This window comes from Sylvia atricapilla, chromosome 4, assembly GCF_009819655.1.
Source record: "Sylvia atricapilla isolate bSylAtr1 chromosome 4, bSylAtr1.pri, whole genome shotgun sequence".
NCBI lineage: Eukaryota > Metazoa > Chordata > Aves > Passeriformes > Sylviidae > Sylvia > Sylvia atricapilla.
The window spans coordinates 30930288-30943794 of record NC_089143.1 but is presented as its reverse complement, the minus strand read 5'-3'; the positions used below and the strand labels follow the sequence as shown (position 1 = coordinate 30943794).

Genomic DNA, 13507 nt, shown 5'->3' with positions numbered 1-13507 from the left:
TTCATCCAGCTCCATCCATAACCTCCACACATTCATCTAGCTCCATCCATAACCTCCACACGTTCCCACTGCTGCCAGACTCATCACAGAGGAGAAAACCAACACCTTGTCCTTGACCTCACGTCCTCGACCTCCGGCTATTAGCTGAGCCCTCTGCTGTGGGAAGCAATGCCTTGTGGTTTTTAAGGAACACAGGTGACGCCGTTGCCAGAATCCCTAAGTAGGAGCTAGGGCTATAAATACAGGGCCAGTGGTTGGGATGAGCAGCCAAAAATCCCTCCTGTCCCGCCGTTATGTCCTGCAAGGCTCTGGCCTTCTGCCTCCTGGGGCTCCTGGCTCTCTCCTCTGCTTGCTACATCCAGAACTGCCCCATCGGAGGCAAACGTGCTGTGCTGGACATGGACATCAGGAAGGTAGGTCCTGAAGGGCTTGGAGCACTCTGAACCCCTTCCTTTCCCTTCTCCCAACATTGTTCCCCCCCATTCCCCAAGCAGTGCCTGCCCTGCGGTCCCCGGAACAAGGGCCACTGCTTCGGGCCCAACATCTGCTGCGGGGAGGAGCTGGGCTGCTACATCGGCACCTCGGAAACGCTGCGCTGCCAGGAGGAAAACTTCCTGCCCACCCCCTGCGAGTCGGGACGCAAACCCTGCGGCTCCGGAGGGAGCTGCGCCGCCCCTGGCATCTGCTGCAGCACAGGTGAGGGCGCCACGGGATCCCGGGATTCCTGTCATAGAGCCCTCGCACAGCCGGGAGGGAATTCAGGGTGCTACAGAACAGTGGGAAAGGGGAGGATGCCCAAGGGATTGTCTTTGTCCACCACCCCGACAGCCCGACCACGCTCCCTGACTTATCCAGACCCCAGGGAAGGGATGAGACCGGCAGGGTTTGAGGCAGGAGGGAAGCAGACAGCAAATTTGGGGGGCTGAGCAAGTGCAGGACCCACAAACCCTCCTGCTCTCCTTAGTTTTTCTCAAAATCCCACCCTCCTTCCTCCCTAAATTAAACTACCAGAGATCCTGCTGTAAGTCCTGGGAAGCATCAGAGAATGGAGTGAGCACGAGCTCATTAAACCCCAGTGCCGGGGAGTCCCTGGGGTGTCCCACGGGCTGTTTCAGGGATATCTAGGGACTGTTTTAGGGGATCCCTGTGGGTGGTTTTGGGGATCTCTGGGGGCTGTTTCAGGGATCTCTGGGGCCCATTTTGGGGGGTCCCTGGGGCCTGTTTTGGCGAGTCCCTGTGGGCTGTTTCAGGGATCTCTGGGGCCTGTTTTGGGGGGTCCCTGGGGTCTGGTGGGTGTTGTCTGGTTTCACACCACACTCCCCCCTCTCTCCCCCTCAGAGGGCTGTGGCACTGACTCATCCTGTGACCAGGAGATGCTGTTTGTGTAGCCCACCCCGGAGAGAATCTGGAGGATCCCACAGGCATCACTGTCCCAGCCCTGCCTTGGGGGGCTGTGACTCACACTGAAGTGATGAGCTTAATTAGAAATAAAACTTGGACAGAAAAACTACCCAGACAGAAGTCTGTGAGTTTTGTGTGCTTGCCTGGTTGAGGTGCAGGGTTGGGAGAAGACGATACTTCTAGGGAAAAGTGGAGGTAAAAAGGGAAGGTTTCAGGTCAATTAACTGAGGGAGGGAGGGAGGGTGAGACCTACAGGCCATGGCTGAACCACAGCAAGCTCCTGGCTCAACACTGGGCAGCCCAAAGCCAGAAGTTTAAGGACAAAGCTGACAGCCTGCATGACCCCAACAACCCAGAACATCGAAAGTCATTACATTTTTATCTACACCTTCAGTTTCAGGTGATGAATAAATTAAGTCTGAAGGGAGAAATAAGGCGACACCAGAAATTTTGGATCATTCAGACACCTTTTCTTATTCAGCCACACCAAGGGATGTGCAAAGGAGGGTTTAACGTGTGAAATCAGGATTACAATTAATCCTTTCCCCCAACAACAAAAAAGGAAGGTCAGTGTTTCCTACAAATTCATTTCAGCCCTTGTTTGCCTATGGAAGCATCCAGAGGAGCTGACAGTGAGGAGCTCAGAGCCAGGCTCTGCCTCAGGATCACTCCTGCTCCTCCCCACATGCTGTGTGTGAAGGCAGGAGGGATCCAAACACGTGGGAGGTGGGATCACAGGCACAGCAGCAGGGCTGAGCCAGGCTGCCAGAGCCTCCAAGTTTCCCCACACCTCCCTTTCCCGCAGGAATTAACCCTTTGGAAGCAGCAGAGCCAGACCCGTGCCTTTCTCCACCACTTGTGTGGTCGATTTCTACATTCAAAGGAAGGATCTGTGCTGTCTAGGGGCCCCCAGGACACAACCCAGGCCCCATGGCAGGGCTGCTATGACAGCACCGTGCGCTTGACGATCCGCCCGTCCTTGTCGATGGCAAAGTTGTAGTTTTGTGGGTTGTCCAGGCACTCCTCGATCCGTGCCTCCAGGTTCTCGGGGGTGATGAAGTTTTTGGCTTCCTCCTGAAGCAAAGGACAAGGATTATCCCCCTCAGGATTATCCCACCCTGTTCCCAGAGCTCTGGCTCAACCTCTCTCCCATCCATGCGCTGTCAACACCCCTGGAAGGTGCTGACGCTTGTGTTCCCAGCTGCCAACTGAAAAATCTGTGGAAAACAAGCCCACGGCTTCCACATGGCTCCCTGGCAGGGAATTCTGGCAGCCTGGTTCCCAGGAGGCACCAGCTGCTCTTACCTGCAGCTGGAGAACCTCCTTCTCCTTCTCCTCCAGAAAAGCCTCCATTTTCCTGGCCTGTTTCTCCGCAATCTCTAACTTCCTCTTCTTCTGCTCCTCCTCTTCTTTCCTGGCTCTCTCCTCTCTGGCAGACAGAAAGGGAAATCTGATGGATGAGGTGACACATCCACTCCCAGGACAGCAGGAGGCTGCCCAGAGCACCTGGCCCTCAGCAGCAAAAGGCACAGGAACCACGACAGCTGCAGAGGCAGATTTATTTAAGAAGGTGAGGATTTCCCAAAATCACAGAATCAATCAGGGTGGAAAAGGCTGTGTCCTCTTATCCTCTGCTCCCAGGGAGCTGATCCTGACCTATCCTGGCCGCACCCTCCTGTCAGGGAGTTGTGGAGAGTGACAAGGTCTTCCTTGAGCTTCCTTTTGCCCAGGCTGAGCCCTCCCCAGCTGCTCCTACCAGGACTTGGGTTCCAGACCGTTCCCCAGCTTTGTTGCCTTTCCCTGGACACACTCCAGGATATCATTGTCCTTCCTAAACCAGGGGGCCCAGGACTGCACACAGCACTCGAGGTGTAGACCTCACCAGTGCAGAGTACAGGGGAAGAATCCCTTCCCTGGTCCTGCTGGCCACACCATTCCTGATCCAGGCCAGGTGCCATTTGTCTTCCTGGGCACACTGCTGGCTCATGTCCGCCTTGCTGTTCATCAGTGCCCCAGGTCCCTTTCTGCCTGGCTGCTGCCCAGCCACTCTGTCCCCAGCCTGTGGTACTGCAGGGGGCTGTTGTGGCCAAAGTGCAGGACCCCATACTTGGCCTTTTTAAACCTCATATCCTTGGATTCAGCCCCTGGATCCAGCCTGCCCAGATCCCTGTGCAGAGCCCTCCTGCCCTGCAGCAGACCCACTCTCACACCCAGCTTGGTGCCATCTGCAAATCTGCTGATGGTGAACTCATTCTCCTCATCCAGATCATCAACAAAGACATTAAATAGGACTGGGCCCAGTCCTGATCTCTGGGGACACCACTGGTGACTGGATGTGACCATTCCCCACCAGCCTCTGAGCCCAGCCATGAACCAGATCCTAATCCAGCCCAGAGTGACCCTGCCCAAACTTCTCTATAAATACTAGACCAGATTCTGCGTTCAGTTCTGCCTGAGCAGAAGTCAAAGCCAGGCAGGGCAGGGCAGTGTCTCCCTGGCCCTGCAGTGCTGTGCTGACCTGCGTGCCTGCTGCCGGGCGTTCTCCTCAGCGTTCCAGGCCATCAGGCGCCGGTGCTCCTCCTGCTCCTCCACGGAGTCCTCGGCAGCCAGGCGCTCCTCCCGCTTCTTCTGCAGCACCTCGGCCCTGAACTCTGCCCTGTCAGGAGGGAAGGGAGGGCCCTGAGCTCCTGCCCGGGGCTAGGAGCAGAGACAGTTCTCCCCAAACTGCCCCACAGCAGAGCCAGCCCCAGCACCCTGTCCCACAGCGGTCCCAGTCCCACCACCCTCACTCTTCCCTGCCCCTCATCAGTCCAAGCCCCACCACCCTTTCCCATCCCACAATATCCCACGATTTACCTGCTCCTGTTACAAAGTGCCCCAGACCCAAACCCTCCCCTGCCGTACAACCAGCCCCCTGCCCCACAGCCAGCCCTGTCCCTCACAACAGCCCCAAATGGCCACAAGCCCGACACTCCCCTGCCTCACAGCCCCATAGCCAGTCCCACACCCAGCCAACCCTCTCCTGTTCCACATCAGTCCCCTCAGCACCTTACCCAGCCTCCAACTCCATACCCAGAGCCACAGCCAGCCCCGACCTTCCCCGCCCCACAGTTCTACACCTAGTTCCCTACCCTGCAGCCAATCCTGTACCCAGTCCAGTCCGTCCCCAGAAACCCCACACCCAGCCCCTTGCCCTTCAACCCTCCCCTGACCCACAGCCAGTCCCTTACCCAAATCCACCCCCCGGCCCTCCTCTGCACCCCAGTCCCAGACCAACCCATGTCCGACCTTCCCCTGCCCCACAGCAACCCCCCCAGCACCAGCCCCCCAACACTCTCCCACAGACATCCCCCATCTCCATCGCCACAGCCCGACCCTGACGTGCCCCACAACCCCATTTCCATCCCCGGCCCGTGCCGGTACCGGAGGGCGTTGAGCACCAGCCGGTACTGCCGGTACCGCTCCAGCACCACCACCAGCTCCTCGGGGTCCACGGGCGGCGGCAGCTTCACCCGGCTCGCCTTGGACTTGGAGGGGGGGTCGTGCCGAGTCTTGCGGCCCCGCGCAGGCACCGCCTGCGGGGACCAGCCGGGACAGAGCCCCGGGACGGGGCCGGGCCCCAGTGCGGCCGCCAGGGCCGGGAGCGGGACGGGCCCGGGGCGGCAGCGCCTCAGCGCCGGCAGCATGGCGGCGCCTGAGTGACGTCACGGCGCGGAGAGCAACGTCACGACGCGGACCCGCGCGCTCGGCGCCACGGGACGGGAGGAGGGAGCGGGGCCTGATGGGAAATGGAGTCCGGGAGAGGAGGGGGACAAGGATACGGACATCCGTGGGGCAGGGACACCCTGCACGGGACAGTGACAGCCATGGGACACTGGCGGAGACAGGGACACCCCACAAGGGACAGGGACAGCCAGGCGCAGGGACATTCTTGGGGCAGGGACACCCTGCACGGGACAGGAACACCCGTGGGACACAGACATCCGTGGGGCAGGGACACCCTGCACGGAACAGGGACAACCATGGGGCAGGGACACCCATGGGTCACGGGACACGGACATCCGTGGGGCAGGGACACCCTGCACGGAACAGGGACACCCTACATGGGACAGGGACACCCCCGCGGGACAAGGACACGCATGGGGCAGAGACACCCCCTTGTGAAAGTGACACCCTCACGGAACGGGACCCTTGCTGGACACGGACGCGGAATTCTAAGGAACAGGGAATGCCCCCAGGGAACAGCCGTCCACGAAACACGGCACCCCAAAAGACACGGCACCCCAAAAGACACGGCACCCCAAAAGACACAACCCGCTCGCATCGGACACCCCCACTCCAAGGGACAGGAATTCCCGAGCACTGTCCCAAGGAACAGCACAGCTCCCACGGGACACGGGATCCCCAGGGGATACAAGCGGCCCCCCCAAAAGACAGATTTCCCCCTCGGGACACGAATCCCACCCACGGGACAGATTTTCCCCCACTCCGTGACACGAATTCTCCGCACGGGATGGCATCCCCAAGGGACACCGTTATCCCCACGGGACACATGCCACCCCTCCCACGAGCCCGCCCCGCATCACTCCCCCACGCAGGACGCTCCCCCGGCACCATCACTGCGCACAAATCCCGCCCAGTCCCTTTATTCCCCGCGGGAAGGTGCCGGCTCGCAGCCGCGTGGGTCGGTGGGTCCGGTCAGGGGCGCAGCGCGGGTCGCTGCGGGAGAGGGGCGGGGGGCATGGGTCAGTCCCTGTCCTGGGGACCCCCCCAGGACCCCCCAGCCCCGTTCCCGCTCACCGGCAGCGGCTCCTCCCGCCGGACGGGACACGGGAAGGGACGGCAGCGCCCGAGAGGGGACGGCACCTGAGCGACGGGGGAAAAAGGGGGACACCCGTGGGGATAAACCAGCCAGGATCGGGGGATCACCCCGCGGGTGGGGGGTATTCCATATTCCAGGGTGGATAAACTGCGGGGGAGTTCGAGTAGGAAGGTAAATCGGTGGGGAAAATAACCACGGGAAAGGGGGATAATCTGGGGCGGGGGGGGGGGGGGGGATAATTCACGGAGGGGGATAACCTGGGCGGATTACAGCCCGTGGGGGTGATAAATCCGGATAATTCAGGGACGGGGATAAACTGGGGGGATTATAGCCCGTGGGGGTCATAAAAGCGGAGTGGGGTTAAATCTGGGGCGGGGATAAATCCAAGAACTCGGCGGGGAGATAATCGCGGGACGGGGACAAAATTGCGAGGGAGTGTAATCCAGGGAGGATAATTTGGGGCAGTGTAACTCGGGCGGGAATAATCCAGAGGGATTAAAACCCCGGGAGCAGGGGGCTTTTACCTCGGGGGCGGGGACAAACCCTCGGGCAGGGGGACACAGCCAGCGGGAGCATCACCCTTGGGCGGCGAGCAATTCCCCCGGGAGGGAAGGGAATGACCTGCAGGGGGATGGCCCGCGGGGGAAACCCTACCTGGAGGTCTGTGGGGGTCCGGAGGTCCCGCTTGCCCCCCGGGTACCAGCCGTGGGACCAGTGCTGGCCGCGGCCGCGGGGCAGGGAGCAGCTCAGCAGCAGCAGCGTCAGCAGCAGCAGCGCCCCGCGGGGTGCCATGGCCGGGGGGCTGCGGGGACACAGCGGGCCCTGTCCCACCGGCATCCGCTCCGGGGACGCGGCCGGGGGGGCTGCGGGAGGGTTGAGCACCCGTGGGTGCTGCCTGGGGTGCTTTGGGTCCAGCAGAACCCCAGGGGTTGAGTGAGGGGATGGAGATCTAGAGGGGATGAGCACCCGTGGGTGGTGCTGGGCTGGGTTTGGGATGTAGATGCTGGAGGGGATGACCCAGCATCTCTTTGGGGTGGCTTTGGGATGCAGATCCAGAGGGAATGAGGCACCCCTGGGTGCCCTTTGCGGCTGGAGAAGCCGGAGGGGCTCAGCACCCCGGGGTGCTGCTGGCGTTTGGATCCCGCATGGACACTCCCCCCACTCCCCCACGCGGGTCTGATTTGGGGCAGGCAGGACCCCCCACCCCGTACCGCGGCCGGGGCAGCCTCACCTGGGCGGGCAGGTGCCGGTGGTGGCGGTGGCGGTGGCAGGATCGGTGTCCGGCCGGGCAGGCACCGCTATTTGAAGGGCTCGGTGACAGTGACGTCGGCCTGGCCACTGTTCCCACGGGGGACCGTGACCTCGCTGATGGCGTCGGCCTCCCCGTGCCAGCGTCCAGTGCCTCCTTCCCCCCAAATCCCCTTGGCACGGCAGGACAGCACCCTGACACCCCTTTTTTGGGGATTCTGCCCCACTGATCCCAGTGTGGCTCCATCACCCAGGGCTGGGGACCCCTCAGAACGGGCTCATTTCCCATTTCCTGGCAGCTGAGAAAGGGATGGATCCACATGGCCCCTCTTCAGCTCCAGGGATGCTCTTGTTGAAAGGAGGGGACCAAATTTTCTGTGCCTCGGCTTCCCTGCCCCAAACCAGTCCCCATTTCTTCAGTTCTCCCATTTCAAATTCGTCACCCCCAAACTGGGCTGGATGCTGGCAATGGCCATGGAGCCCAAAGCTCCCAGCTCAGGAGATGTGACAGAGCTCAGGAAGGGGATTTAGGCAGGATCTGGTCCTGGATTATCTCCAGCAGCTGCTCATCTCTCTGACATTTGCAATTGGATGCAGGATGGGGCCAGGGCAGATGCTGTGGCAAAAGCTCAAGGCAGCTCCCAAGACCCCAAAATTTCCCCAAGTCCCCTGAGATCTCCAGGAATGAAGGAAAAAAGGGGGGAAACTCCTTAAGAGCACAAGGGAGCAGCCAGCACCCATTGGGCAGTGGGATGGAGGGACTTGTTGGGATGGCCCATGTTCCTGAGTGGAGCATCTCTGGGGCCAAATGAAGCCCTCCTGTTCAAGGAGGGTCCCCATTTCTTTGGAGTTACCACATTTATTTCTCAGTGTGACTGAGAGCCTTGGCCCAAAGCCCCCTCCTCCAAAATTTAGGAGTTAGAATTTATTAGCAATGGAGTGATGTTTGGGCTCATGAGGGGTACCAGGTGATGGAGTGGGGATGTGGCAGCAGCAAAGCAACTTTTGGGGGTGTTCTGGGTGGCTGAGGGTGTCCCCTTGCCTGTGTGCCTCCACTGAACCCTCCTGTGAATCCTGCCTGGATGGAAAAAGCTGAAAAACTTGGACACACTGACTCATGGGCTGCTTTTACCCAGAATTTCCTAGATTTGAACCCTATATCCTGGGTCCAGGACATCACTGGGCAGAGCTGTCAATATTCCTGGGCCCTGCCACCCCACCCTGTGCTCCCCATCACTCTTTGGAGTGTCCAGAGAAATCCTTGGGGTGAAGCCTCTGCTCCAAACCAGTTCTCCCTGTTCTGCAGTGGGGATGGAGCTCCCCCCGTTAACCTGGGCATGGTGCCCCTGACTGCAGGGAGGAACAAGAAAGGTGTTTCCTCAGGCACTCCTTTATAAGAAAGAAGATACTAAACCCAACCCTTTATACCTGGGTTTTTTTTTTTTTTCTAATATATTTTTCTGATAAAAGTGCTGCACCCCTAGTCCTCAGGATATTCCTTCACCCTTTGGATTCTTTTTGAAAGAGAGCAGGCCTGGAGTAGGGATTTGGGAGAAATTCTTCCCTGTGAGGTTGGTGAGACCCTGGCACAGGGTGCCCAGAGAAGCTGTGGCTGCTCCTGGATCCCTGGAAGTGTCCAAGGCCAGGCTGGACAAGGCTTGGAGCAACCTGGGATAGTGGGAGGTGTCCCTGCCCATGGAAGGGGATTTGATGTTCTGTGAGATCCCTTTCACCCCAAACCATTCCCTCATTCTGTGATCTCTCAGGAAAAATAATCTGACATCTCCTCCAGCAGCTGAGGATGGAGCTTACCTAGTCCAAAGAGCAACAGCAGGGCCACTATGATCACCCTCAGCTCCGGGCCACAGGGCCAACCCCAATCCCTGCTCTAAAATCCAGCTCCAAACACACAGACCTTTCCAGCAGGGAGCAAAGATCCTTTTGTTTTTCTGGGGTTTGGTTTTTGGGGGTTGAAATCCCAACATTTGGGCCCTGGTCTGTGGCAATTACACTTTCCAAACCAGCAGCACATGGTGGCCTGACTGTGAGGGAGGAACATTTTTAGGTTTTGGTACAAAAATGAGGGTATTTATATATAAACACACACACAGAATGAGCTTTTTCTTTTCTCTCCTTATTTTTCTTTTTTAAGAGCTGACCAGCAGAAAAATGTGAAACCATTTCCCTGCAAGTTTGGAAAAGCTTGTGCTGGTGGGGTTGGAAGTGGGGGATTTGGGTTTTGTTTTCAGATGAGATCCAGAATATCTTTCTTTGCTTTTTCTTTTTTTTTTTTTTTTAAAAAGACTTTACTCCCTCAAGAAAAAAAAAAAAAAAAAAAAAAGATTTACAAACAAAATAACAGCCTGTATCAACTCTCCAGAAGAGAGATGGTATGACAATATTAATCCAAACATCACGCTATTTAATTCCCCAATAAAACATTGGAAAAAAAGGAGCCAACAGTATCTGCACTAACACTTTGCTACATATAAAATCTCCAGCTAATATGAAGCTTATGGTACCAACCTCTAAAACAGTTAAGATATATACACATAGGTTTTTTTTTTTTTTTGTTTGGGGGGGTATATTAACAAACAGAATATTACAAAATATTAAAGAAGGCAACTCTTCTGTCATTTCTTTTGGGGGGAGGTGGGTGTGGATTTTTGTTCCTGTTTTTCTTCACTTGAAGTTGGCGTAGTCTGAGAAGGCGTCGATGTATTCCTGCACCACTTTGTAGCAGAATTCGTACTGTTCCTGTGGGATTTGGGAGACAACAGTGTTAGATCAGGAAAATCCACACCTGCGACAGCGCCTGATGCTTGCTCAGGTGTCCAGAGCAGGTCCCACGTCCTTGTGACCCCCCCAACCCTTGCTGGGATACTCATGGCAAAAGAAACTGCTTTCCCCATCCCCCTCTGAGGTTCTGCTTGGATCTCCAAAGACTCTTCTTTTAAAACCCTGAGCCAACCCCTCTTGCAAGACCTCACCCAGCCCCACCACCTGCTCCAACCCTACCAATGTGCAGGGTTCCACAGCCACTCCAGGACACTATTCCAGGTGGTTCAGCCCATTAATGTATGGACTGTGGCTGCGGATGTCTCCAAGGAGGTTCCTACAACTTCTGTCAGTGCTTAAAAGGCACTTTGTGCCTTAACAAGAGGAAGGGGAGACACCTCCTGGCCCACCTCCTTAGAATCATGGATCCTAGAATGGTTTGGATCAGAAGGAACCTTAAAGATGACCTTGCTCCAACCCCCTGCCACGGGCAGTGACACCTTCCACTATCCCAGGTTGCTCCAAGCCCTGTCCAGCCTGCCTTGAACACTTCCAGGGATGATGATGTCACATCTACCCTCACTCCATTCTTTCAAAAACCTTGAATCCAAGAGATTTTTGCTCAGCACTGAGCCCCTAGCCCATCCTTGCTGATGTTCTGGCAGGGCAGGAGGCACCTACCAGTGTCTGCACCATGTGTGGCCTCTGTAGTCTTAAACTCTTGACTGTCTGAAAGACATCGAGGATCGCCTCTGCCTTCACCCTCTCCAGGACAGTGCTCAGCGCACAGAAGGTGCCTGTTCTTCCTGCTCCAGCACTGGGAAAGAGAAACCAGGAGGTGAGGGAAAAAACCCCTGTCCTGCCCCTGCTGAGGGAAAACCCCTGTCCTGCCCCTGCTGGCTTTGCCCAGGGGACAATCCACAGGGGAAGCACCAGAGAACTGGAGGAGCCAGTCCTGCTCCAGTTTACCCACACCAGCTTTGGGATTCTGACCATCTCCCAAGCTCCTGCTGGAGCAGATCCCCTCGGAGGGGTGGCCCAGCTGCTCCAGCCAGGCTTTACCTGCAGTGCACAGTGATGGGGTGGTTGCCAGACTGCTGCTGCTGCTTCTGCACCGCCGCAATGATGTTGATCATCCCCTTCCCGTCCCCGGGGATCCCAACTTCTGGCCAGCCGTGGAAGTGAAACTGCCGGATCTGTCGGCTCTTGTTTTCCTGTTGGGAGGGCACAGCTGGAGGTCAGGCAGCTGCTGAGAGATCTGCACCAAGGAACCCACAGGCTCAGGGCTTTGGGGTAACAATTTGTGTAGGAAAGCTGCTTGTGGAGGAGTGGCATTCCCAGGGCATAGAGTAAGGGAAGTGTGGGGAACAGAGAGCAGGAGGGAGGCCTGGTGGTGAGGGCAGCAGAACAGAGGGGATGGTTGAGGAACATTGCTCCTGGACTGTGTTGTCTGCAGCACAGATAGACAGGAGGACAGAGATCTCCTTTGCTTCTAGTTAGTTTTAGCTGGGTGAGGCAGGGAAGTTCCCTGGACTATTTTTTCCCCTTTTTCTTGTGACTGTTTAAACCTGCTTTGGACTGAAAACCCAGAAGAGCACTGGGAGCTCACACCTGTGGCCCACCAGGGCCAGAGCCTTGGCATTTTCCAGCACCAGAGGGACTGATAAGAGACTGGGAGAGCCGAGCTACAACCCACAGCAAGGACTTTCTCAATTTTGCCATGTCTTTTCAGAACAAGAGGTTTTGTTGTTTCATGCTGTTCGTTTTTTATGCTTGTGGGCACTTTGTTTGTTAGAGTTTTTTCCAGTTTTCTCCAAGAAGGTTCTTTCCTGGACCAGTTGGGGGAGGAGCTGTTAGGGTTTGCTTTCTAGGAGAACCCCATTTGGAGGTTTTCTCCCACATTGTCCTAAACCAGGACAAATACATTTATTGGCCAGGAAAACAACCTATGTAGGAAAACTGCTTGTGGAGGAGTGGCATTCCCAGGGCACAGTGTAAGGGAAGTGTGGGAAATGGGGAACAGGAGGGAGGTTTGGCAGTGAGAGCAGCAGAATGGAGGGAATGGTCAAGGAACGAGCAGCGGGACAGGGACTCTCAGGGATCGGAGGCAGGGATACCGGGATAAAATTCCTTTGGGACAATGGGGAGCTCTTGGAGCTGAAGGAACACCAGCACATGCTCATGGTAGTGAAATGCAGGAGCACACAGAGATGCCCAGAGGGAGCAGCCAGGCTCTTACCCTGGTGTTGGTCACCAGCAGGTCCCTCACTGTGTAGCTCTCACACTCCTCCTCTTTCTTCAGCTCCACCGTGATGTCTCCGTAGGACACAGAGCCGTCAGACGGCCAGTACTGGGCACACTTCTCCTGAGGAAGCATCACAGGAGGGCACAGGGTAAGGACCCCGTGTTTTTCCCCATGGGTTTGGCTAGAACAATCTTCTGGCAGCTGCCCAACACCAGGTGGGATCTCACAGGCATCACAAACTTCCAGAATCACAGACTGCTTTGAGTTGGAAAAGACCTTAAGGGTCATCTCTTTCCAAACTCCTGCCATTCATTTATTTATTTCCCTGGTGTTTAGTGCAGCTGATCCTGGAAGCTTACCTGGCCTCTCTCCTCCAGCTCCGTTAGCATCACTATGGAGCAGGATTTCCACTCCCAGATCATCCTCCAGAAGTCCTCTATCGTGTGCTGCAGCGGCCCTTGGCTGGCAATGTAGGAATCCTTCTGGCGATAACCCTGGAATTTGGGAACAGGGTCAGGGGACCAGCAGGAGGAATCTCTTGGACATGGCTGGCCTACCGAACTCAGTTCAATTTTGGGAGGATCATATCCTCTACACACACCTGGCTTTATCCATTTGGGTTTTCAGCACACCTAAGCAATAATGCAAGCTCTGAGTGCTGGAGCAGAGCTTTGCCTTAGCTCCAGGTACTCCAGGTACAATTTTTTGGGGGGGCATTTTTGGAAGAAGCAAGCAAAACTAAACAGAATTAGATGATCTTTAAAGTCCCTTCCAACCCAGACTATTCTATGATCTATGAAAACCAGAAAAGGCTGGATGACTCTGGCCCTTCCACGGCCACAAAGAGTTTCTGTTTCCAAACCCCTCTGATTCCCCTGTGTCCTCTCTGCAGACTGTGACTGCAGATGCTTCGTCATTTGGAGTTTGTCATTTAAGCAAAGTTCAGCAGAGGCAGGAAATTGAATCTTCAGCTCAAATTGCTTATGTGCCATGGAAGCTTTCTGATCTGGATG

The 13507-nt window shown here is 56.5% G+C and overlaps 3 protein-coding genes across 4 annotated transcripts in view; 1 reads left to right on the top strand and 2 right to left on the bottom strand.

Moving 5' to 3' along the window:
- The first annotated feature begins 293 nt into the window (after window positions 1-293).
- Window positions 294-1426, top strand: LOC136360302 (neurophysin 1-like). The gene is made up of 3 exons (XM_066317456.1): window positions 294-413; window positions 495-696; window positions 1339-1426. Exons 1-3 carry the CDS (start codon window positions 294-296, stop codon window positions 1386-1388), a joined length of 372 nt encoding a protein of 123 aa, XP_066173553.1. The 3' UTR covers window positions 1389-1426.
- Window positions 1427-1849: 423 nt separating this feature from the next.
- On the bottom strand, window positions 1850-5104 carry MRPS26 (mitochondrial ribosomal protein S26). Its single transcript, XM_066317455.1, has 4 exons — window positions 4825-5104; window positions 3920-4057; window positions 2707-2830; window positions 1850-2475 (listed from the first exon to the last, which is right to left on the bottom strand). The coding sequence occupies exons 1-4, from the start codon at window positions 5085-5087 to the stop codon at window positions 2344-2346; spliced, it is 657 nt and encodes a 218-aa protein (XP_066173552.1). The 5' UTR covers window positions 5088-5104; the 3' UTR covers window positions 1850-2343.
- A 5007-nt stretch (window positions 5105-10111) lies between these two features.
- The window catches only part of PTPRA (protein tyrosine phosphatase receptor type A), a 115403-nt gene continuing 112007 nt past the window's right edge, over window positions 10112-13507 (bottom strand). For both annotated transcript variants that reach the window (XM_066317452.1, XM_066317454.1), the window contains 5 exons: window positions 12854-12988; window positions 12489-12614; window positions 11312-11463; window positions 10931-11066; window positions 10112-10228 (listed from right to left, as the gene is read on the bottom strand). In XM_066317452.1, the coding sequence (XP_066173549.1) occupies window positions 10154-10228; window positions 10931-11066; window positions 11312-11463; window positions 12489-12614; window positions 12854-12988 (624 nt within the window). In that variant the 3' untranslated portion in view covers window positions 10112-10153. The remainder of the gene's footprint in view (window positions 10229-10930; window positions 11067-11311; window positions 11464-12488; window positions 12615-12853; window positions 12989-13507) is intronic.

Excerpts from the sequence above, each read along its gene's own strand:
- MRPS26 (XM_066317455.1), bottom strand. The coding sequence starts at position 5,087 with ATGCTGCCGGCGCTGAGGCGCTGCCGCCCCGGGCCCGTCCCGCTCCCG. Across the intron at positions 4,058-4,824 it reads CTGGTGCTCAACGCCCTCCG|GGCAGAGTTCAGGGCCGAGG; the intron begins GTACCGGCACGG and ends CCCTCCTGACAG. Across the intron at positions 2,476-2,706 it reads AGGAGGTTCTCCAGCTGCAG|GAGGAAGCCAAAAACTTCAT; the intron begins GTAAGAGCAGCT and ends CCTTTGCTTCAG.
- LOC136360302 (XM_066317456.1), top strand. The coding sequence starts at position 294 with ATGTCCTGCAAGGCTCTGGCCTTCTGCCTCCTGGGGCTCCTGGCTCTC. Across the intron at positions 414-494 it reads TGGACATGGACATCAGGAAG|TGCCTGCCCTGCGGTCCCCG; the intron begins GTAGGTCCTGAA and ends TTCCCCAAGCAG. Across the intron at positions 697-1,338 it reads TGGCATCTGCTGCAGCACAG|AGGGCTGTGGCACTGACTCA; the intron begins GTGAGGGCGCCA and ends TCTCCCCCTCAG.